At 37.8% G+C, this 26,233-nt stretch overlaps 1 protein-coding gene across 1 annotated transcript in view; it reads left to right on the top strand.

The window, feature by feature from the left end:
• SPHKAP (SPHK1 interactor, AKAP domain containing) overlaps window positions 1-26,233 on the top strand; it is a 98,210-nt gene that overhangs the window by 9,020 nt on the left and 62,957 nt on the right. The window contains exon 2 of the mRNA XM_064585843.1: window positions 12,793-12,900. Within this exon, the coding sequence (XP_064441913.1) occupies window positions 12,793-12,900 (108 nt within the window). The remainder of the gene's footprint in view (window positions 1-12,792; window positions 12,901-26,233) is intronic.

Below are 26,233 nucleotides of genomic sequence, written 5' to 3'. Positions count from 1 at the left end.
TGTGCATAGGCCCTACTTCTTCCATGCCCTCCTCACCCTATTTTGAAATGATGCTCTTAGCAATGCTTAGTTCACTTTGGAATCTCCTTTCACATAATCAATTACAAGATTTCCAAATTGTAGTAGGGGTCAGTATTAAGAGGCAAGAATGCTTCACATCCACCCAGCAGATAATTATATTACAGACTATGTCCTAGGAATAATCAAACATGCTTTGGATAACAGTTTCTCCTTTTTGTCAAAGGACACTAAACAGACAGCAACTTAGGCAGCCAGCCACTAGAATCATCATTAAAAGGAAAATGTTATCTTAACATTTAATTAAACCTTCAGAGAAAGAAGACTGAACCACTGAGTTTTCTATGCTAGTTTTTTTTTTTTTTCTTTCACACAATTTGATTTCCAGTTTGTATACCGTCTCTTCTCAGGATTTTGGTGTGTTTGATTTCATTTTTATTTTTTTTTAAGATTTTATTTATTCATTTGACAGAGAGAGAGACAGCGAGAGAGGGAACACAAGCAGGGGGAGTGGGAGAGGGAGAAGCAGGCTCTCCGCTGAACAGGGAGCCCGATGCAGGGCTCAATCCCAGGACCCTGGGATCATGACCTGAGCCAAAGGCAGACGCTTAACAACTGAGCCACCCAGGTGCCCCTTGGTGTGTTTTAAATAAGCATTATAGTTTCCCCATGAAGGAATGCAAAGTTAATTATTTTCCAAGGTGGAAACAAGATTTCAGAATTCTCAGAAAGTTTGCTGAAGCATAGATTAAATCAACATGAAATTAGATGTGTAAAATTATACAAAGTCTTCTGACCTCGTGTGGGGGGGGGCGCTTTAAGCTATTATAAAAATTTAAGTTAGGGGCACCTGAGTGGCGCAGATGGTTAAACATCTGCCCTCTGCTCAGGTCATGATCCCAGGGTCCTAGGATCGAGTCCCATATCAGGCTCCCTGGGGAAAAAAAAAAAAAAATTAAGTTAGCAGTTAAACGCTATTTAAGCCAGTGACAAAACATTCCAAAATTATAATGAAATACTTTCTCATCACTTCTCCTCTGCTTACTCTGCATAACCAAGATGGTGTCTCTTCTGTTCTTCTAGTACAACCAGCACACTCCTGCTTTGAACCTTTGTTTTTGCTGATGTTCTCTGCCTGGGCTGTTTTTCCCCCAAAAGGCTGTGTGGCTGGTGCCTCATTTCATTCCGCTCTCTGCTTAGCGTCACCCTCTCAGAGGCCTGCCAGAAAATACTTGTGACATAAGCATCCCTTCCTTCGTGATCCCTTTTTCTGGCTTTGTCTTCAAAGTGCTTTTCATTCCCTCCCTCAATTTCTCTCTCTTTCTATAAAATTTATTTGATTATGGTCTGCCCTCCCCCAACAGCATGAGAACAAGACTGTGTCTGTTTTGTCCTTATTCTTGTTTTGTTCACCCCTGATTGCCCGGATAATTAAGCAGCACCTAGTAGAACCAGCAGATGCACCCCCTCCTCCATGTTTTTTGTAGCATTATTTACAACAACCAAGATATGGAAACAACTGAAGTGTGCATCAGTGGATGAATGGGTAAAGAAGATGTGGTATATATACACAATGGAATACTCCTCACCTATAGGAAAGAATGAAATCTTGCCATTCACAACCATGACTGGACCTCGACAATATCATGCTAAGTGAATAAATCAGACAGAAAGAGACAAATACTAATATAATGTTGCATCTCAGATAATTGTACTATACACTTCATGTAAATAGCAAACAGAGAGAGATATAAATGTTGAATATCTATGCTTATACTTCAGGAGAGTTTAACAAATATAATATCTTACTATGACATCACTTCTTGGACTCTCAAAGTCTATTCCTCTTAATTGGCTTTCCCATTGAATAAAAGCATTTTGTGAAAAAAATATATACTTAAATAAGAAAACAACAAAACAAGACTTAAAAACCCTCAAAACTAATATGTACTCAACAAGTAGTTGTGGAATGAATGAGTGAATGAATGAAAAGTTACTGTGGATGGCATTATCCTTCTCTTAGAGATGGCATTCAAAGTTAGCATCAAATATAGTCTAGGGGCACCTAGGTGGCTTAGTTGGCTAAGCGTCTGCCTTCTGCTCAGGTCATGATCTCAGGGCCCTGGGATCCAGCCCTGCTTCAGACTCCCTGCTCATCAGGGAATCTGCTTCTCCCTCCCCCTCTTCTCCTCCCCCTGCTCGCTCTCTCTCTTTCTCTCAAATCAATAAATTAAATATTTTTTAAAAATTTAAAAATATACTGTCTAATTTATGCATTATGGTTTTATGAAAAGGGTTTGGACCAAGATAGAATCCAAATTAAGATTTTAATTTTAGAAGAATCTTAAAAAGGAAAAAAAAAGTCATATCTTTACAGATTAAAAGGAAAATAAGCCAGGATGGAATACCACTATGAACCTGATAGAATGTCTAAAATGAATTGAAAGCAAAAGCTGACAACATCAGGTACTGATGAGGATGTGGAGCAGTTTGGGCTCTCATACCTTGCCTGTGGGAATGGAAAGTGATAAATCCACGTTAGAAGCCAGTTTATCAGTTTCTTTTTTTATTCTTTATTTAAATTCAATTTAGTTAACATATACTGTATTATTAGTTTCAGGGGTAGAATTTAGTGATTCATCAGTTGCATATAACACCCAGTACTCATTACTTCAAGTGCCCTCCTTAATGACCATCAAGCAATTACCCCTTCCTCCCACCTCCCCTCCAGCAACCCTCAGTTTGTTTCCTAAAGTTCGACGTCTCTTATGGTTTGCCTCCCTCTATGTTTTCATCTTATTTTATTTTCCTTCCTTTACCCTGTGTTTATCTGTTTTCCTTCTTAAATTCCACACACGAGTGCAATCATATGGTATTTGTCTTTCTCTGACTGACTTATAAAGTTACCATACTACCTATTAACTTCATTCTTGGGTACTTACCCAGGCAAAGCAAAACCTGAATTTCTGACAAAAACCTGTAGGCATATGTTTATAGCAGCTTTATTCATATTTAACCAAAAACTAGAAACAACCCAAATGTTCTTCACCTGGAAAATGGGTTTTGTAAAAAATCGGTACACATCCATACAATGGAACACCACTCAACAATAAAAGAAGAAAAAAGTACTAAACACACAACAATGTAGATGAATGTCGAACACATTATGCCAAGTGAAAGAAACAGGTCACAAAAGGCTACATGCTAAGTGATTCCACATACATGACATTCTAGACAAGACAACATTTTAGGGATAGAAATCAAATCAGTGGCTGCCAGGGGCTGGGACTTAAGAGGCATTTGACTAGAAGGAGCAGGAGGGAATATTTTGGGGGGGTTGGAGCTGAAAAGTTGTTCTACATTTTGACTAGGATGGTGGTGACACAATTATGTGTGTTTTTTAAAACTCACAGAACTTTACACACAAAAAAGGGGGTGAATTGTATAGGATCACGATATCTCCATGAAGAAAGAGTTACCTGCAGTAGAGATGCCATTAATTATACTGCAGAGCAGAGAGGTAACAGCATCTATGAGTAGCTGCCTTCATCCTAATCAGCTATTTGCCATCTCTCCCACGTACTATGCAAATCTGATTGACCTGCTCACACTATAGCCTTCTTCTGTAAGAAACATTTAATTAAGTTTCTTAGAGTCTAGAACACCAGTGGGGCCTGGAGATTCTTCTCGGAATGATGCCCATGGTTCTTCCAATGGGCTTCTCTTACTCCCTTTATTTTATAGCTCTTGCTTTTTCTTTCTTCCGTGAAAATTGTGTGTCATATTTGTTAGAAAGATTTCTTTGGACAGTGGTTTCCAAACCTTTTTTGTATTATGACTCATTTTAAAAATAATATTTGTTTGAAACTCTTGAGGAAGCAGATGACTAGGGGTCCATGCCCTGAAATGGCCACGCCAGGCCCTGTTCGCATTGATGTCTTAAAATTCCAGCACGCTTAACTTCTCTGAGTCTACTTGTTTGGAGGGGCAGGTAAATCTCGGCTTTTGAAGAAAAATGAATCCTTTTTTCTGATGGCATTATTCAGTTAATTTTAAGCAACGTTCCATCATTAATCACAATGCATACATTAAGCAAATACAGCATTTTGTGTGTGAAAATTTCCTCTCTTAAAAGCTTTGGGACTGCTTTACATCTTTACACTTAAAATTATCAGAAAATGAAATTTTATTATGTTTTGGTAGTAGAGCACTACAATAATGCAGATCCTGCTCTAGTTTAAAATTGTTACCTTTGCATAAAATCCTTGAGAGAAATAAAAGCCTTGCAGAAATATAAAATATCATTGTGTGCCTAGATTTAACTCTTAAATTTTCTTCATATTGAATAAATCACTCACAGGTTTTCTTTCTTAAACGCAATCATTGGAAAAAAAAATTACAAATCTACATTACACAAAGTGCAAAATGTTTTGGTGCCAAACAACAAACAGTTGCTTAGTACCAACTATATGTCAAGAGATAAGTGTGGAAGATAAATTGAGTAAGATACTCATGCACCCATATCATAATAGGAAGGAAAAGACACACATGCACATTTTAAAATTCTGAGGTAGAAGTATTGTTTTCATTATAGAGATTTCACCAGAAGAGAAACACTTGCTATGGGGAGCAGAGCCTTGATTCAATTAGTTCTTGATGGTTGGGGAAGAACATTGATGGAGAAAATTCAGGAAGCAGATGAAAAGATATGAGGAAAACCACGTGCATCATAAAGACTGTGCTCTTTAGTAAACTGGTGGACTATAGCAGAGGGTATGTGCAGGGAAATAATTGGAGACAAAGCTTGGAAAACAGCTATATTGGGCATAGGACAATATCTTCATCATTGGAGCTTGGTAAATGTCCAAGAAATGATTAACAGGTGGGAGTTGAATTAGGATCTGTCTTGAATGTTAGGCCATAAAATTTTGGGCTCACTGACAGCAAATATGTCCCTTCTTTCCTATTATCCATTGCTTAGCCTGGTGGCTAATAGGACTAGCTGGTAAAATGCTAATATATACTGGCTCAATTAATCAATCAAGGTGAAGATCTTGGAATAGAATTACATAAAATCAGTAATTTACAGATGTAAACCTTTTTGTGAACACATAAAATAACCGGATGCTGTGTGCATTTATTATTTCTAATGTCTATTAAAAATCCCTCATTCTGAGTGGCAATATCAACCTCCTTTTGTAGATGGGAAAACTGAGTCTCAAAGAGGCTAAGTGACTTGCCTTCAGCTGCTTAGTTAATTAGTGGAAAAATTGGAATTTGCAGCCAGGTTTGTCATGAAAGCTTACATACTTATCCTTTACTCTGGTTTCAGTGAGCTAGGTGGATTTGGGAAGTAAAGGATGAGGGAGTAAGGGAGATAGAAGAGGCAGACGGTTACAACATGAACTGTTAGGGCTCCAGCCTCCCTAACTGTCCTTCCCAAATATCAGCCCCATCCCCTTTACACTCTGTCAGTGTGTCATATTGAATTTCTTCATAATACCCACCACAATTTGTAACTAAATGTGCATTTCAGTGCTCCTTTATTTACTATTTGGATCCCATGCTACATTTTAAGTTCCATAAATATGGAGATCAACTCTGTATTATTCACTATCGTATCCCCCAGAAACTAGATTAGTCCCTGGTATGCAGTCTCATGGGGAGAGAATTAAAAATAAATAAATAAATAAATAAAAAATAAATAAATAAATAAATAAATAAATAAATAATAAACTTTGGAGAGCAGAATATAAGACAAGAAACAGACAAATCAGTATTCCAGATGGCACAGCTGTTCCAAGCCTGGGTGGCTAGGAGAATTGTTCTGCCTTCAACTGTAAACAGGGGAGTTAGGGAGTCAGGTTTCTTTTAGAGACTGGAATTGGGGAAGGAGGTGGTTTGAGTTTAGAAACCAAGATTTCATGGTGACAGCGGGAGACCTAAGCGTAATAACTAGCGGTTAGAAAAGTGAAAAGCCAAGTTCTAGAGAAAGGTCAAAGCTGAAACTGTGGACCATTGAGTCCTCCCTCCAGATGGTAACTAATGACCAGGAGTCAGTGAGCTCTCTGAGGAAAAGAGCGGCACCCTGAGGACAGAACTAGAGGGAATATTCCCAGTTAGGGCATCAGAGGACAAAAAGCCATTTAGAAAGAGAGACCTGTCCTCCCCACTGCCTCCCCCAATACTCCCAGACCACGCAGAAGTATCTTGCAAGCTCTGGTCAAGTGCAGTCTCCCGCCAGCCCTGCCACAGGTAGAAGCACCCACTCCTCCTGGGTGATATCTGTCCTGGGCTGCTGCCACTGATCAAAGCACCTGTGTTCTTTATCAGTCCTGTGAATGTTTGTTCTCCCCTATTATAGTTTAATTTCCAAAAGGGCAGTGATCATTTTTGTTCATCTTAATATTCCACGTGTCAAACATCTAAAGATTTCAACAAACCTTCGTTGACCAAATATTGACTAAAAGAGATTAGAGAAGTAGGAGGAAAAAAAGTGGTACATCATAAATTATGAATAATAAAACATTGTCAACTGTGGCGCAAAGATCAAGAAAATGTTCCGTTGGAAAACATTGTCTAAACTGTACTGCATTCTCGTGACAATAGTTATCCTATATCACTTGCCTACTCTGTGAAGAGATTAGTCCTTTACAAACATTTTTTTCCAGAGTCTATTTTATTTATTTATTTATTTATTTATTTATTTATTTATTTATTTATTTATTTATTTTTATTTAAATTCAAATAGCCAACATATAGTACACCATTAGTTTCAGATGTAGAGTTCGGTAATTCATCAGTTGCACACAACACCCGGTGCTCATCACATCACGTGCCCTCCTTAATGCCCATCACCCAGTTACCCCATCACTCCACCCACCTCCCCTCCAGCAACCTTCAGTTTCTTCCCCATAGTTTTTCATAGCTCTTATTTGAACCTTGGAACAACTTTCAGAAGGGGCTTCATTTGTCCTCATGTAATAGATGCAGAAATTAAGTCCGACTTGCCCAAGTTTACTCAGTAAGTGATAAGGTGGCATAGAATTCCAGTTCTACCTCTAAACCTTTGTGACTAACCAACCATAAGTTACTGTCTTTTCCAACCTAGGTTACTTTTTGAAAAAAGATTTAAGGCATTGCTTAGATGTGTCCAGGTTACTAAGAGTTTATTTCTCCCTCCCCATTCCATGTCAAAAGTAAATTTGTGTAACTTGGATCTCTATAAAAAAGAGGAATCACTGTAAGATAGAGCAGATAGATCTTTCTTCATTGTTTAGAACACTCATGCATTTTCAAGAGAAAATGTGTCATTATTACTTCAAGTTTGTGAACACACAACACATTCATTGTTAGCTCTTCATCTGAAATAAGTAAACCTGAAACTAAAAATAGCAGATAAATAAATGAGCCATTGAGAACCTGGTGAGTTTTTCTCTTCTCCCCCTCAGAAAGTGACTCTCTCAGCAGGGAGATCATATTAATAAGGCTTCAAAATCATTAGATTTTCAAGTATGTATTCTTCCTTCTAGCATTCCTGTGTCTGATGGTTTGTCTAAACCATTAGACCAAAAGCTCTTCAAAGGTTAAAATTGCCTAACATATGATGCTAAATGGTTTATTGAAGGCTGAATTTTTATTCTCTTTGCTTATTTGGCTCTTCATATATCTGGGAGAAGAGGAGGCAGGGCGAGGGCAAGCAGGAGGATGAGGGGGAGAGTTACATGCTGCTCAGTGTAGAAGTTACATGCCTTCAGATCACATGAATTAATTGTTTACAAAACAGGCTGGAAGCTAGTGAGTGATTTAACCAAACAGACAGTAGGCTCAGGACTGGAACTCAAACCTCCTTACCACCCAGACCAGGGTCCTGAGAGAAAGACATGAATAAATGCATAGACTGGGATGCCTTAGAACACAAGGACAAGAAATTATGTAATTTTACCAACTTACAATGGAGCACCGGCTAATGAGGGCTTTGGAATTGGAGAGCCCGGCTCAAATCCTACTTCTCCACTAACTAGGCAAATTAGTGACCCCTCTAAGCCCAGGAAAAAGAGAATAATCATTATTATGATAGCTAATGTTTATTGAAAACTTGCTATAGGTTCTCTTGTTTTAAGCACATTACATATATGGGCCTTAAATTCTACCTTGTATGTCTAGAGGTTTAATTCAGATAATATATCTTAAGGCCTTAGCCCAGAACATTCTCAATAAATGTAGTATTATTTAGTCAAGAATATAGGTATTATATCTCTATTAATGAAATGTATGGGGCAACCTTAATTATTAACATAATCAAGTGAACTATTTCTTTAATTATGATGAATAAAATTCAAATTTTAAAGTTACATAGTGAGTGAATACTCTCATCAAAGCTCTCTTCAAAATATTTCTTCTAAAGCACTGAAAGAGTTAGGTTTCATTTTAAATTCCACTTCTTTTTTCTGCCATTTCTATTTCCTCTGAAGCAAAGACGTACCATAGAGAAGACACTCAGTATCCCAGGGGTATGGACTAGCCAAACAGGCAGTCTTTCTAGCATTTTCCACCGAGTAAGCAGATCCAAAAAGCTGTTGACTTTCCTCACTGCTAGGATAGGACAGAACAAGTTCTTTGCATATTTTCAGTTATTATTTACTTTAAAAATAGGTACAAAAATACCCTTAAAGTAGAAGACTTGACAGATTCATTGTTCTGCCCTCATTTCTCTGTTGAAGACTTCTTCAAAATGCAGGAGAAATCCGGCAAGTTAGCCAGCTGTTGTCTCCATCGGCCTCGTCATGAGGCAGTGTCTGTCACAGCTTTGGGCATTTCACAGTGGGAGGTGACAGGCTGAGGCCTTTGGGTATCTCCATCTCTGCCTCTCAGTGTTTCACCAGAAAAACATGCCAAGCCAGTTACCACTTTCTGAAAGACCCAAGTGACTTGTGTCTGAACTCTGTCCCCTTCCTAAGGCTGACCTTGGACAAAAATAGTTCATATGCTCTGATAAATGACAGTTGCTTCCTTTTGTTGACATATTTTGTTGCAACCATAATTCTATGTGCTTTGAATATATAAAAAGTAGAATACGTCCAGTGGCTACTTTTTGAGGAGTGAGCTTTGAAATAACTAAGAAGTGATTATAGTCAGAGTGTTTATTATACTGCACAGTAAAGTATAGTTAACTAGTATGTTCATTTGATGCCTCCATTTTAAGTCTCTAACGTTCTTATGGTTCAGAATGAAGGAAAACTTGTTTCACTCATGGGTGTTCTAAATTTTAAAGATCACAGAAAGGCAAAGAGCAGAGGCATGACAATATGGGTTTCTTTCAGTGTTAACACAAATAGATGTAAAACCATGTTTTTCTTTGAGAAATTCAGTACTGATAATATTTGCCAAGTGGATTAATTTAATTATTATAATTTACATTACAAAATGTTTCTTCTCCTTAAAAGTGTCACTTCAGAATTTCACTCATGGAAAACAGCTCTAAAATGGAGGTCCATAGGGGTGCCTGGGTGACTCAGTTTGTTGGTGTCCGACTCCTGATTTCAGCTCAGGTCATGATCTCAGGATCATGAGATAGAACCCCACATCATGGAGCCCGCTTAAGATTCTCTCTCCCCCTCTACCTCTACCCTTCCTGCTCATGCTCTCTCTCTCTTAACAAAAAAAAAATGGAAGTCCATAAGAAGGCATAGCTATATTAACAAAAATGAGATGTCCATAACTTTTGAGAAACATACCCCAAATTAGAGTCATTTTGCATGGGTTATGGAAGGCAGCATAATTAAATTATTTCACTTAAAGGCCTTGGTAACTTCAAAACCAAATCCAAAGCCAGTTTCTGAGCAACTTGGGAAAGAAACTCAAATCTCTCTGAGCCTCAAGATCTTCACCTTCAAAAGAACAATTTCTGTGAAGATCCTTATCTTTAAAATAACTTCTACCTTGTAGCATTGCAATAAGGATTAAATTAAAAGGTAAAAAAAAAAAGATAGAAAAATTTAGCACATTTTTCCAGCACATTCTAAGCATACAAAAAATAGTAGCTGTAACTATTAATACTACAAAATGCAGAACCAAAATCACACCTTAGATTAGAATATTTGCTAAAGACAATTTGTCTTCACAGATCTGAAATGCTTTCAATCCACTAATTTCAAGTGAAAGCATTCAATTTTCTATTTCCCTTTGCAGTTCATTACAAATAGTAATCGTGAAAAGAGGATAACCTGCTATCTGCATGCCACAGTGTATGACACTTGTCATCTCTCTGAGTAGTCAGTGATCCTACTAGGTGAGTATTATTTTCTCCTTCCACAAGTGTGGAAGCTGAAATCAGAATTAAAGTCAGCTGCCCAAATAACCTTGGTAGAATAACCATTAATTACTAAGCTAGGATTTCAACTCAGACCACTCGTGTGCATGTTCTTAAACTCTTATTCCATGCTGGAAGTGAAAGTGATTAGCAGTGAGGAGTGGGGTGGACCAAGAGCCTTTTTCTACTTTAAATAAAGTGAGTCTAGATTAATAGTTCTCAATTTTGGAGGGTTGGAATTGAAATTCCCTTACACTATAAAAAAAGTATTGGGGACCTCACAAAGCTTTTGTTTATAGGGGTTATACTTTCTGACATTTTTCAAATTATCAATTAAAGCTAAGAAAGGTTTTTTATTATTTATTTTAAAATAATAATTTTTATTTTAAAAATACTTTGAAAACAGTAATAAACACATTACATGTTAATATGCATATTTTTAAGTTTTATTTAAATTCCAGTTAATTGACATACAATGTAATATTAGTTTCAGGTGTACAATATAGTGATCGAACACTTCTGTTCAACACCTGATGTTCATCATGACAGGTGCACTCCTTCATCCCCATCACCTATTTTACCCATCCCCCCACCCCCACCCCTCTGATACTCATCACTTTGTTCTCTATAATTAAGTCTATTTCTCGATTTGTCTCTCTCTTTTTCCCCCTTTACTCATTTGTTTTGTTTCTTAAATTCCACATGAGTGAAATCATATGGTATTTGTCTTTCTCTGACTCACTTATTTCGCTTAGCATTATACTCTCTAGATCTATCCATGTCGTTGCAAATGGCAAGATGTCATTCTTTTTTAGGGCTAATATTCTGTTGTATGTATACCACATCTTCTTTATTTAAAAAATGGCTAAAATGAACAACACAGGAATTAATATGCATGTTTTTTATGTAAAATAAAAATAGTTTTTTAGAAAAAAACTCTTTTAGTGAGAAGAGGAGTGACTTCATTTTACAGTTTTAGCAAATCTCCTTAATGTCCCACTTGACATTGGGCAACCAGACTCTGCTGTTGGCTTCTGTATGAGGCCAAGTTGTGCCCTGACATCTGGCGTGGGTCCTGGAGAACTCCGCAGGAAACTTAAGAGACCATGACAGTGAAATGGACAAATAAAGTCTTCCTGTTATTATAAAAGTAGTTTGACAGCTGGCATCCCTGGAAGACCTCGGGGACCCCTGGGGGCCCAGCCTGTGCTTTGAGAACCACAGTTTAGGTAAAATCTGCAAGAGAATCGAGAAGCTCTGTCACCAACTTTAGTCCACGATCATAGTCCAAGTTCATCATTCAATTACCTGCTTGTCCACTATGTGGCTCTTTGTACTATTCTAGAAAAGGATGATAGAAATCTGTCATCTCTAGTAATAACAAAACTGAGTGGGAAAAGATTTAAAAGCAGTAATATTTCTCAGCAAAAACAAAAAGTATTATGGAAAGATGTGTCATAATTATATTTGGTTAACTCACACTGAGACAAAAATTCATGTGTTTTTATCTTTACAGCATAAGACAATCCTTTGTTATACAGATGAAATGTAATTGAAGTGTCATTCTATTTTGTGGCAATAACCAAACTGATTAAATCTGTTCTATTGCTTAAGTGAAGGTAGTGAGTCAAATATTAGCAGATGTGCACCCTAATAAAGTAGAGGACCCCAGGAGAGCATTGGAAATCTCACATAAGATGGGAAAAATCTTATACACTGTTTGGGTAATGTTAAAACACATTAGAATTTGAATTGTTTGGTTATTCATGAGATTGCATCTTCAAAATACCTTGTCTCAGAAATATAATTTTTCTTCCTTGCTTTAAAATCCAAGCCCAGAAACCAGCCATTTGTTAATCATAATTGGGGTTTTTTTTTGATTCATGTATTCAAATTTGTTTTGCTTTACTGTACTGTTTTGACATGGAAAATGATTGTCATGATGCACTTTACTTATTCTTAATAATTTTTAAACTTAACATAGTACCTTAGGTATTCTGTAAGAATTGAACCCTATTTCACAGACATGTTGGCAAAGCTAAAGCTGAAGGAATATCATTTCAGTAGCAATATTGCACCAAAAGGAAAAACACTTTTTTTTAAGATTGAAAATATTCATAGAGTGCACTAGCACTAAAATGAACTTTGATCCTCATTATCAATTGAACCATCCCCCAAAATAATCATTTGAAGTTTCCACACATTGGACATCACTGAAGTTTCCAGATGTTGGATTTGATGACAGAAGAAACATCAGTATTAACATCAATGTATTCCTCTAAAACCAGCTCCTGGTTGAATATTTTACACATTCTAGAGGTGCTATTATCATGCAAGTTTTTTTCCAGTATCCAGATGCTCTGAGGTGAAGAAAACATCTAAGGTTCTTCAGAAAAGAGCTGCTTGTTGAAATAGAAAGCCTGGCCGTGTAACACTAAGAAGGTTTTCTCCATTCCCTCCAGGTTCTTTGCAGCAACAGCCTGCTCGAGTCTACAGACTACTGGCTACAGAATCAAAGGACGCCTTGCCAGATTGGTTTTGTGGAAGACAAGTCTGAAAACTGTGCTACCGTAAGTAAACACAACTCTCAGGGTCTACTTTGAGAAAGCAGGGAGTCCGGCACGTGTGCTCATGCTAAAGATGGAAGTTTCATAATTCATTAAATACAAGCTTAGGAAAGTATTGTTTCAGAAAATGCATAACTGGTTTGCACAGACCGTTAACAAAATAGCATGCTGAGCTCATGTTTCTACTCTCATTTTGCTCATTTCAGTGGGTAAATTAACCTGATCAATTCTCTGAAAAGGAAAAATGATGTTTATATTTTCAAAACTGACTGAGAAAACGATTCAGATATAGAACTGTGTGATGAGAAATAAGAGACCATTCAAGAGCCCTCTTGGATTCTTTTCAATATATTTTATAACTGCTGCTAGTGGGTTATTTTCCAACACGAAAATTGTGTAAAAATGTTCTACCATTCTTATAAGTTATAGTCATCATCTGAAAACCTTTAAACCTAAGAAATGTACAGGCATGCATTTTAATATACTGGAGCTAAGCTTTACATACAAAACCTTTTTCAAGGAAGAAATGTTCTTATAAACAAAATTCTTATCGTAATATGTGGGTACATATTGACATGAGAAATCAACAATATGATTTCTTTTTCCTGTTCAAAGATGCTCTTTCCTGTATGTTCTACAAAGCGATATGTTTCATTTTAATTGAAATCACCTCACCCTTATGGGGTCATAATTAGAGAGATTGGGGAAGAGTATTTCCAAAGCGGAGAGAAATGTAATTCTCATGACTAAACTGAGAACTTCAGCTCTGAGCTATTCTTGGAGGTAAGTTGAATGCCAGCATTTCTGTTAAAAGAAAAAAAAAATTAAAACAAAAAAAGAAGGAAGCTGAAAATGGGATGAAGAAGCTTTTTATATAAAATGGGCAGAACTAGAACTGGCAGACAGAGGATGTAAAACATTTCACACCGCAGAGTCTCGTCGCACAGGGAAAGCAGAGTCCATTCAACAGACTTATTTCAATCTCTTTGTTTAGGCAAATGATTTTAATCCCACTACATTTAGGACTTTTAATCCCTTATCCAGATAACTGGTTGCTGTCTAAAAATCTTTGGGGAAAACAAAAAGGATTAGGAGGCAAGTAATTTAATAGTGATACCTCCTGTGCAAATTTACTTCTGAGGTAAGTTAGAAAATGCAGACATTTGTGGATACAGAATTCTAATCACACAGCTGTCCATTGTAAAAGGGAGAAAAATGGAGCGTAAAGGCTTTCCAGCTACATTCTGGAAAAAAATTGTCCTCCAAGCAGCTCCTGTATTAAGAAGTCTCCCACTTGGAGGCGCACCTGGGTGGCTCAGTCTGTTAAGCGTCGGACTCCTGATTTCAGCTCAGTGGTGATCTCAGGGATGTGAGAGGGAGCCCTGAGTTGAGCTCCACACTCAGCTGGGAGTCTGCTTGAGATTCTCTTCCTCTGCCCCTCCCCCCAACTCTCTCTCACAAATAAATAAATAAAACCTTTAAAAACCAAAGGCTCCCATTTGGAGAAAGCATGAAAGTTGGGGCACTAAAAATTGTGTAGTGGAGGGCAAAGAGGTCTTCTTGAAACTTTCTGTTTTTGGAATCTGGATTAGAACTCTGCAATTAGAAATGTTTAATTTATAGCCAGATTCAAGATTACCATTGGATCTCCCTAAGTGAAGAGAACTCTCCTCCCACTCCCCACCAATCCCAATGGATTCAAATTTGGAGTTAAAACCATATGATTTCCTTCCTTAATTCTTGGTCCCTTTATAGTGTCTGATGACATCAGTGAGGTTGAGCTGATTCATCCTGCCTTTACAGTTCTTTCTATTCTTTCCAAAAGGGGAAAAATTCTAAAACTAATAAAAGGCATACTGGAAGATTTTTTTTCCCACGATGTTTATAAAAATTGTCCATGACTCTAAAGCTAAAAGAAATTTCAAAATCTCTATGGCAAAGTTGCCAGCCCCCAATCTCTCCAAAGTATCCTTTAGTCCCATTTTCTTAAAGTGGGAGTCCTTTCTCTCTTTCTGAGTTGGCACAGATTTCTAGGGTGAGAAGAGAAAACAGAGTCCAGAGTTAGACATTGCTGGAGGGAAGCAATTCTAGAGGTGAAATAGAGGTGAAATAGAGGTGAGCTATGGAGATCAGGACCAGGACCTCTTAATCAAACAACAATACATAGGGAGTGGCCAAAATGGTCAGGGTTTTGGGGTTTTGTTTGTTTTAAGATTTTACTTATTTATTTGACAGAGAAAGAGAGAGCACAAGCAGGGGGAGCAGCAGGCAGAGGGAGAGAGAGAAGCAGACTCCCCGTTGAGCAGAGAGCCCCATGTGGGGCTTGATCCCAGGACCCTGGGATCATGACCTGAGCTGAAGGCAGCCGCTTCACCAACTGAGCCACCCAGGTGCTCCTGGGTTTTGGGGTTTTTTGGTGTGTTTTTTTTAAGGTTTTATTAATTCATGTACTTAATTGCCTTTCAAAAACAAATTCTCCATAGCAGGATGAAAGTGAAAGGTATAATTTAAGGGAAAAATTATTGTATTTTAAAATAATATCTTTATTCAAGTTTCATTTAAAAATTCAGTTTAATAAAATCATTTTTTCAGTTTGAAAAAAATCTCTTTTCAAATAACCAGAACAGAATCTGAGTAACCTGTTACAATATTGGCTCATATTTTATCACTTTGTACTCTGTTCATAGCTCTTGTGTTAATCGTTGCTTTTTTAACTGATTTCTTCCCTATCAAAATTAGCAGCCAACTTTTTGAGAACCAATTTTGATTGGCTTGGGATCCAATATACTGAATTCCAAGTGTCTGGACTTGTAGTTTTTTAGAACTAAGAACCTCAGCGTACCAACATTTTCTGAATTCGAGATGTCCACTTAAAATTTTTACTGATGGACAAACTCTGACTTGGAAAACCTTCAGGGTGTGGTACTCCTGGGTCAGTATGACTGTTTGTTCTCAAGCATCAAGTGAAGAGTTTTTTTAGTTATTATTTCAATAGAGAACTGCATTCATTTCACAGCTAAAATGAAGAGCCTTAATGAAGAGTAGTTTGAAGTAGTCAGAAATATGATAGGCACACCAAACAGGAACAGCTTGCCAGGAAGTCTGGCTCGAGAAACCCCCTAAAAGTCACCCTTAAAAGTTTTTCACTAGGTATCAAATATAAACAATTTGCTTATGTTTTCCTAAATAACATTCTCTTATCAAACTTCATTTTCTTTCTAATTTGCCATTCTGAAAAAAAAAAAATTAATACACTAACCTTAACCTTCAGGGTCTTTTTTTTTAACCTCATTTTTTTTTTTAAAGATTTTATTTATTTATTTGAGAGAGAGAGAGAAAGAGCGAGCAAGGGGAGGGGTAAAGGGGAAGAGAGAGGGACAAGCCAACCCAGAGCTGAGTGTGGAGCCCAACAATGGACTCCATCTCACAACCCCAAGATCATGACCTGAGCTGAAATTAAGAGTTGGACGCTTAACCAACTGAGCCATCCAGGTGCCCCTAACCTGATTATTTAAAAGAAGGAAGTGTGGAGAATGGTAATGGAATTGGAAGCCAATTTCCAAACCCAACAGCTGAGACATTATCTTAATAGAGGTCCTTAACACAAGGGGTAGGAATTGGACTTTTCAAGTCTCTTGACTTTTTTTTAAAATTAAAAACTGATTTAGTTTCTTTTTAAAGGTATATTTTTTTAAGATTTTATTTATTTATTTGACAGAGAGAGACACAGCGAGAGAGGGAACACAAGCAGGGAGAGTGGGAGAGGGAGAAGCAGGCTTCCTGTTGAGCAGGGAGCCTGATGCGGGGCTCGATCCCAGGACCCTGGGATCATGACCTAAGCCGAAGGCAGACGCTTAACGACTGAGCCACCCAGGCGCTCCTAAATTCTTTAATTTTAGACTTACAGAAAAATTGCAGGAATTTCTAGAATTCCCAGGTTCCCCATATATTTGCTTCTCCTTCCCTTTTGTGTGTGTATATGCATCTATAAGTGTCCATATAGCATTTTTTTTCTAAAACTTTTGAGAATGATTTGCAGACACAATGCCCCTTTATCCCTACATACTTCAGTGTGGAACATAAATATTTAAAACCAGGATTGAACCCAGAGCTGCAGAAACCCTTGTTCAGGCTACTAATTTGGTACCAACTGCACAATAATGTTCTTTAAATATTTATTCTACAATTTTCAAGGAGAAACTAAATGTTGCCCCCATAAAAGTGAAAAACCAAATGCTGGCAGTGGAAGTCAGCTAGACTGAGCAGAACGAAAGCCCCGTATTTAAGTGGACCCAGTCTCAGGAGACAGTACGCTGTCAGGTTGCCCACATGAGAGGGAGCTCTCAGCCCTCAGCCCTGGTAGATTATTCCTGCCAACTTCATCCAGGACTGCTCTTGAACAGAAGTTTTGGTAAGTTACATGTCTTCCATGTTGATTTCCAGGGCTTTGGGTACCCACCCCCCACCATTGATTGGTCCAGAAGAACTTTTTGGAGGCTTGCTTCTGAGTGCCGTGGAGCAGAAGCCCACAAGTGGTCTGTGTGGCCTCACCTTGCCCTGGGCAGTAGCTCCTGAGGCTCCTTGGGAAACCCATGAGTCCCAGGGAAAATTTTTGACTCTCAATGAAAAAAAGTTCCACTAAACTTTGCCAAGCCTCTAGAAGCCAATAAATGAGAAAGAACACTTTGTGATAAAGCATGACACAGAGGGGTGGTAGAGAAAAGAGCCACCCACCAAAGCAACTAGGCGGCTCTAAATCCATGAGGTCACGTGCAAGAAACTGACACCTAGAAACATGATAAATAAAACTGAATAGAGCTTTTGATACAACGTGAGGGCGACACCTACGGTGTGTGGACAAATAGTACAGTAGTAATGTGGGTGTAGACATTAGACCTAGTCTGAACATTTATCAATGCCATGGATCCTGAAACTAAGAGGGAGTTTTTACAAGTTTATTTTAATTGAAAATTGAGTTCATGTTCTATCGCTTATGTTACAGGTAAAATGCTGCATAATAAAAATTAAGATCCTTGACTTTCTTTATTGGCTGCGGGAATTACAGTGTATATCTAACCATTACTTAAACAAGTGGAATGAGATTACTAATAATTCATAATATGAAAAAACATTAAGAGGGAAATCTAGGTGGTTATTTATATGACTATTTAAGTTTGATGCAACTGCAGAAACCAATTTTTCAGTGCTTATACTTCAGTAAACAATAGAAACAAAATGAAAAATCAAATAACAACTGTATATATATATATATATAATATATATATATATTACATATATATATATATTACAGCCTCACGGTGTTAATCTCAGTGCATAAAGAGTGACCACAATTCATTATGAAAAAGTGAAATTTCCAACAGTAGAGTTGGCAAAAAGCCAAACATAAAAAATTCACTGAACAGCCACCTGGGTGCCTCAGTTGGTTAAGTGTCTGCCTTTGGCTCAGGTCATGATTGTCGGGCTTCCTGCTCAGTGGGAAATCTGCTTCTCCCTCTCCTTCTGTACCTCTCACCTGCTTTTGTTCTCTCTCTCAAATAAATAAATAAATAAATAAATAAATAAATAAAATCTTTAAAAAAAATTCACTGAATAATACAGTTGTTATTCTAGACTTGAAAAAAATTAACTGCTCTGATAATCAAAGATAATCAACTATAACTATTACAAAATTTGTTTCCAATAAACTTGTTAAGATTGTAAAAATTATTATACCCAGTGTTGATGTAAGCACAGTTAAGAGGACACTCTCAACAACCGACATAAGGAGTAGAAATTGACAAAGTTAGTATAACCTTCCTGGATAAAAGCTTTGTAATGTATACTGTCCAAAACATTTTAAATATTCATGACTATTGATCCTCTTCTAAAGAAATGGCCAGAGTTATGTGCAGACTGATGTAAAATACAGTCAATGCACAAAGTAATGTACCCAAGACAACACACCAGATTGATTTAAAACATGGACTCAGGAACATGGAGTCCGGGTACTTTGATTTGAATCCCACCTCCCCTTTCTAGCTACATAATCTTGAGCAAGCTGTTTAGTCTCTCTGTGTCTCAGATTTCTCATTTGTCAAATAGAGATATTATAGTATTTATCTCATGGATTGTAATGTAAGGATTAGATGCATTAACATGCCTAAGTTTTAGAACAGTGCCTGCACATAGTAAATATGATTAAGTATTCAATGAATTCAACAGCATGTGATGGCAAAAAATAGAAAAATCTTGCATGCCCCCTAGTACAGGAATGGTTAAATAAATATTGGACATTTATACCACAAGGATTAATGCATTCTTTACAAAGTTTTATAAAATAAAAATATTTCAGGACGTGGAAATAGAGGCTCACAATGTAATTATGTATAAAAAATAGGCTCCAATATTGTACATAATATATATTAAACAAGGCAGGTTAATCAGTTGGATGAAGGAAAGAGAGAAATCAAGAATTAAGTCCTATGATTTGGGCTAAAGCTCCTAGATGGATGAAAGTTTTATTGACTGTGATGGGGAGAGCAAGTTGGAGGTGGGAGGAGGAGGATGGTGCTGAATGTCTTCTAGTCATCCAAATGGAAATGTCAAGTTGGCAGTTAGGTGTACAACTTAGAGTTGCTGGAAAGATCAGGTTGAGAGATAAGAGATTTGAGGGTCTTCATGGGGACCCTCAGAGAGTAGAGAAGATCAGTCAAACCAAAAAGGGTGTGTAGATAGAAAAAAAGGATTTGCAACTGAGCATGGGGTATTCTGATAAGTGCTCATATGGCAATCCCCATGCCCCAGGGTCCCCCCAAATCAAGAGATTATTAGTTAAGCATGTAAACCTGAGTTTCAAATACATAATGGAGGATTTTATGTATCCTGATATTTTTGTGCTTACAGTACAGTCGGATGAATAGACCTGAGTGTACATTTAAACCTGGGTGTTCATACTATTTCTCTTTAAAATTCATTTTGACAGACGAATGCATTATTAAAATAGCGCAGAATAGCTTTGAATTTCAAATTTCATACAATTCCTGCTAGTATAGCAATTTTCCTCTGAGTGGAAAGGCTATCAATCAAGAAAAACTGAAAACAATAAACAATGTTCCTCATTAAATACCTTTCAGTTTCAAGGATATTGACTATATAATTTCTATTTCTTTTTAGTAGAATTGTTTGTTTGGATCAACATGTCTTTCTTAATCAGTTCTTCCAGAATCCCAAGAAAACTAGTTATAAGTAATAGCATTTTTTTTTTTTTTACAACTTAGAGTCTTAAGGTTTTTTTAAAAAATAAATAAGAAGAAATTTAAAAAGTGGGCCTCACTAATGACTACTGTAAGATGTCTGCTTTTTAGTTCAGAGCCCCTGGGACACTATTTCTCTCTTTTGTAACAATGACACATTTCAACCTAGAGGTTTATTAGGAAATAAGAAAGTGCTAAAAGAAGAGTTTCTGCTCTTCCATACTTGAATATTATTCTCTTATTAAGACCAGAGGCAGCCCTTTTTACATTTACTTTACATTTTACATTACATTACTTTACTTCTACATTTACTTTACATTTCAGACAGTACTGAGCACAGTGGCTGGTTGAAATTGAGTCAAATTATCTGGAGGCATTCAAAGTACTTTCCAGAAGCATCTGAAGTGGCCAGAAGGGACAAAGGAAAGTTTGCCCCTTGCTAAGTTGTGCCTAGGGTTTAGTTTAAAACAATAATCCAGCAGACAGCCTCAGTCAGTAGTGGCTTGGGTAGTTTTATTAGGCACCCAGAGATGAATGCTTCTTAAGCAGGAGCCAACAACCTTTGACCCTATTGTTTGATTAGGCTGAATGATTCTTTGTTGTGGGGGGCTTTCCTGTGCATTGTAAAGTATTTAGCAGCATCCCTGGTCTCCACCTAGTAGATAGCAGTAGCATCACTCTCCAGCTGTAACAACCAAAAATGCCTCCAGATGTTGCCAATCTCTCCTGGCTGGGGGTGGTGGATGAGGGGCAAAATCTCACCTAGTTACAATTGCTGCTCTGAAGTTTCTTCAACTTTAACCCCTAGTCTCTCCTGAAGTATCTACTATTCATAGGCTTCAACTTGAGCTCCCCTCACGCCTGCAGAGACACGGAAGGAAAGCACAGCTTCCACTACTCCCAAATTATCCTCGCTCACCTGTTACCCTCATCAGTGGCCATAAGCACTGGGAGGAAGGACTGAAAATGAAAGTTCATGAGACAGCCAAAACCAGTTCAAAATACCTACCTATAGGTCAAGGTCCATTAATTTATGGCTGTTGCCTCTACCACACATAGAATCCAGTATCACTGGAACATCCCAGGCAACCAATTTCTAGATTGAGGTGTATTACATTTATTTATAACATATCTTCCTTTTTTTATCAAATATAATGCAGTTACGTAACAGACAATTGGAAAGCAACAAGAAAGAAAAGCACCCTGATTCTGATACCTAATGGATCGACTCTTGGTACCCAGGTTATTTCCTTCCACCCTTTCCCCCACAAACCAGAAAGAACAGGCATGTCAGCTCATCTCTATTCCAAATGGGAATGTGGGTCCTGGGTTGAAGGGCTCCTCATTTTTAAGAAAAGTCAGAAATGTTGTTTTCTACATGAAATCTGACTTCTAAAAATTGACCAGTAATAAAATTTTCTCTCAACATTGTATAAACAAAACAGAGCACGTCTATGGGATGGAAAGAGCTGGTAAGACTCCAGTTTCTGACAGCTGCCATTTCATCTTGTGCACAGCTGGTGTCATTTTTGTTACCTGCCAATTTCTATTTGCATTTGAATTCAGGACTTCTGTCACTAAACAATCCCTCAAATGCTTTCCAGCTCAAAAAGTATGTTAGTGTAGGACCAAGTACATTATTAGAACCCTCCTTCTCATTACCTGAATTAGCGTGTCTGGATTTTTCCCACTCTCCATGAGTAGACAACACCTTCTTCTGTGGCCTTACTCTCTGAAGATGATTTGAAAAATAAAGTCTTAACTAATCTGGAAAATAAAGGACAGTGGATTATGCCAACTTATTTCCCTTATTCATATGTGTGCATATATATATATTCATGTATGCATATACATATAATATATACTATATATTTTATATATATATACATTTTATAATATTATATTGGATATATTTCTGTTGAAAGTGTTGGTCTAGTAAGTAAACAATTCACTTCATGAAGACCCAACCAAAAAAGAATGGTCCAAAAGATAAAAATTAATCCAATAGGGGGGGAAATCGGAGGGGGAGACAAACCATGAGAGACTATGGACTCCGAGAAACAAACTGAGGGTTCTAGAGGGGAGGGGGGTGGGGGGATGGGTTAGCCTGGTGATGGGTATTACAGAGGGCACGTTCTGCATGGAGCACTGGGTGTTATATGCAAACAAAGAGTCATGGAACACTACATCAAAAACTAATGATGTAATGTATGATGATTAACATAACATAATAAAAAAATAAAATAAAATAAATTAATCCAATAAACGTATTTGGGCTCAAGCATCCACTTCAAGACCCTCCACCATCTGCCCTGTCCAAATTTGTCTCTTGATCAACCCTCACTCCCTGCTACCACCCTTTCCCCAAGTTCGCTGGAATACTTGCCATTCTTTAAACATCAGTGTCCCGTTGCCCATGCTATTTCCTTTTCCTAGGCTGCCCTGGAGCCAGCCTCCTGCCTCAAAAATTCTTATAGACTTTTTTAGTCCAACTATGTTCACACAAAACCGTCATTTCATCTTTTAAGCATTGCTTATTCATGACAACTCAGGAAAAAATATTGCATTCTTCTTTCAGATTAATTCCTGGGAAACTCACTGTAATTTCCTGCATTCCTTACTTTATTTGGAACTGACAGCTAGTTTGTCAATTACTTCAATATTGTAGTGCTTCAAAATTGCTTTGTCTTAAAGAGAACAAGTGGTCATCGTTCTTAATAAAAGTACTGTTTGGGGCGCCTGGGTGGCTCAGTCGTTAAGCGTATGCCTTCGGCTCAGGTCATGGTCCCAGGGTCCTGGGATCGAGCCCCGCATCGGGCTCCCTGCTCCGTGGGAAGCCTGCTTCTCCCTTTCCCACTCCCCCTGCTTGTGTTCCCTCTCTCGCTGTGTCTCTCTCTGTCAAATAAATAAATAAATAATCTTTAAAAAAATAAAAATAAAAAAATAAAAGTACTGTTCACCACTGCGTTCTTATTACTTATATATACTTTTCCATTCTTACATATACTTATGTTACTCCAAATCTTCTTTAAAAAGCACATATCGAGACAAGCAAAAGACACTTTTCTTGCCCCTCTCTGCCTGTGAAACCATTCATCACACATTCCTCCTTCTCTTGATCACCAAACTTAAAAACAAATAAAAAGTATACTGTCTCTGCTACCTGGCTACTACCTGGCTGTCTCACCATTCTGTTGAAATTGTTCTTATTAGTGTCAACAAATCCACTGATGTGTTTTCACTATTTATATTACCTGGCAAAACTCACTGAACTCATAACCCTCACCCAGATTCTGAAAACTAGCTCTTTTCTCCATGACTTCAAGAACATTATTATTCTAATTGTTTTCCTGCTTCTGGGATCATTACTTCTTTGTCTTATTCCTGGACTTTTGCTCTCCACCACCTGGCCCTTTGTGGTGGCATTTTCCAATGATCTGTGCAAAAGCCTGGTCCCTTCTTGCTGATTGCTTTCACTGGATCATTCATCCATATCTCATGACTTTAGCCACATCTATATGCCTGTGACTGGTATCTGTGTACTGTAGACTTATTTCTAGGTACTTGTTGGATACACCCACCTGAGCATCTCAGAAATAACCCAAATTCAATATAACTGGAGCTAAGTATCTAAAAATACATTCTGCCCTCTAAATTTTCAATTTTTTCCACTGATGGTTTTGTAATCTACACATTTCCCCATGTTATGCTCCTTAGAATCACACTCATGTTTCTCCTTTACTTTTCATCTCTAATTGGCTACCAAAAGCCGTTTTGATTTTTCAAGTCTGGCTGTGCATTTCCATTCTCACTGTCACTGTTTTATTGCCTAATGCCCCACGTATTTCTTCTAATGATTTAATATGCAAAAATCAAAAGCAAACACAAAGAAGGGGAAAAAAAAAACAGAAAAGCAAAGAACACCCTAAGGCCCTGGTATCTTTTCCTCCTGAAATCTTTTGCAGCAACAAATTCCTAGATTTATTTTAAGGTCCTGGTGGTAGGAATAATTATATTCCCAGTCCCCACTACCACCCTCAGCATCACAGAATTCCTCCAGGGGCTGCTGAATCAGTTCAGTGTCTAATTCAAGACCATGGCTCTAGTTTGCGATTGGACTGAATATGAAGTCCAAAGGAGTTGATTCACTATCGCTCTCCTAATTTTTAAAGTGCTACACTAAATCACAGGCCAGTGAAGAAACACTTTAACACTGGCACACTTTGACATTAGAAACACAGTATTTATTTGCCAGAGCCTACTGTCAACACTGAAATCTAATATTAACTGGAGCGCATATTTACACCACATGCTAAGCAAACAGAATGAACTAGTGTTCTCCTATTCTGCCAGACTAAGTGGCTAAGCTTCCATTTGTGACATCGCAAAACCCCAAAACTGGAATAAACCTAAGAAGGTATATTGCCCATCCTTCTCACTTTTCAGGTGAGAAGAAAAAATTGCAATGAAGAGAAAGGGTTGCTCAGAGCTACTGAGTAAATTAGTAGTAGCAAGGCCAAGTCTAAACCCCAAATCCATCAGCTCTTAGTGCAGTGAGTATACTTTTTCAATTTTATGGTAGGTCCCCACCTCTGTAAAATATTATAATTATTGTGTCAGAATGTCATAAAAAGTATACAATTTCCTCATTGTAGGATTGAGGCATAAGAGACTTGCATTAGTAATCCAAGCTGAAGACCCGAAATTAGTATTATTGAGAAGTTCCAAGATATTTAGCTTTATTGGTTGTTTTTAGTAAATTTAAGATTGTCACGTGTTTGTCTATAAATTACTGTTGATTGTATCTGACATATCTGGTTGCGTCATCATTTGTAGGTATAAACGTCATTAAGATCTGGTATTTCTGTAGCATCAAGCCAGGCCACTTAGCCCTTGGTCATCTCAAGGGGCAATGCCTACACTTTCTCATCCAGCTGGCATTTACTGGGTTTTACTCTGTGCAAACTACTCTATCAGAACCTCTGGGAGGTATGGAAATAGGAGCAAAGAATCTCTGCATCGTAAGCAGCTCAGAAAAGTGGACATTTTAGGTAATATAGCAACTCTGTATACTGATCCCCCCTCACTCTCCTGGGCTTGTTTTGTTGTTATTTGATTTTTTTTTAATTTTTTTTTATTAGGCTATTTTGTTTTAGTGAAATCTATTTCCCCATTACAGCGTGAAGCCTTTGGTGTCACTCCTCAGTGCTTAACCTTGGGCCTAGGATGACATTGGTCTTAGCAAGTCTCTCTTTGACTGTCTTCCTCTGATCTTTCTTTCAAGCTGCCTGCTTCATTTGATATTATACCCCTTCCTGTTTGACTTTACTATTTTACTAACTAACTGCTCTATTGCTTTTAACAATGCCCTAGAGTATGCATTGCTCATCTGTCTGATCCAATTAAATTTAGGCAGGCATAATTTTTGTGACCAGTTTTGAATTCTGTTCTGACCCCATGAGGGCTTCTCTTTAGCTATTTCTTTTTTTGGTTCTTTCTAGTAAACTAGCTGGCCTGCAGTTTAGCTTATTGCTCTTAATTAAGAGGAGCTCCTATTTTTGAGAGTGCCCTTATCTTGGCTTCCACAGATTCCATTTCAGATAATCTCAGTTCCTCTGGGGAGAGCTTCTGAACTCTCTTTTCTTACAGACTGCATCTCCTCCAAGGCCAGCTCTCTGAGCTGCTACTCAGTACTGGGTGGGGCAGTAGTCTCTAGAGCTCTTGGTTGGCCCTGCCAGTTGGAACCTCTCCTCTACAAACAGGTTGAGTGAGGGTGATCATGGTGGGCTGACAGTCTGTCAGCTCTGGGGTTGTCAGTCTGTCAGTTCTGGGGTGGCCCCTGAGTAGGGCCCAGATGGAGGAAAGAAACCCCTGACTTCTTGGTTTTACTCACCAAGAATTTAACCTCTTCAATTCAGAGTTAGGCGGGATGAGAAATGCTGGCGGTCTCTGACTCTCAGTGAGAGACAGTAATCCTTGTTTGGGAGGGGAAGAGGAACCCAAAGGGCTCTGTCAATTTGAACTGGGCCAAGGGGAGGCAGGGAAAGGAGAAAGTGAGCTGTGGTTTAAATGGGTTAAATGCC

Source organism: Mirounga angustirostris, unplaced genomic scaffold (assembly GCF_029215605.1).
Source record: "Mirounga angustirostris isolate CCGP_5_RB_7025 unplaced genomic scaffold, mMirAng1.0.hap1 SCAF_3, whole genome shotgun sequence".
Classification (NCBI taxonomy): domain Eukaryota; kingdom Metazoa; phylum Chordata; class Mammalia; order Carnivora; family Phocidae; genus Mirounga; species Mirounga angustirostris.
The sequence above is the reverse complement of the archived record's forward strand: the minus strand, read 5'-3'. Positions and strand labels throughout refer to the sequence as shown.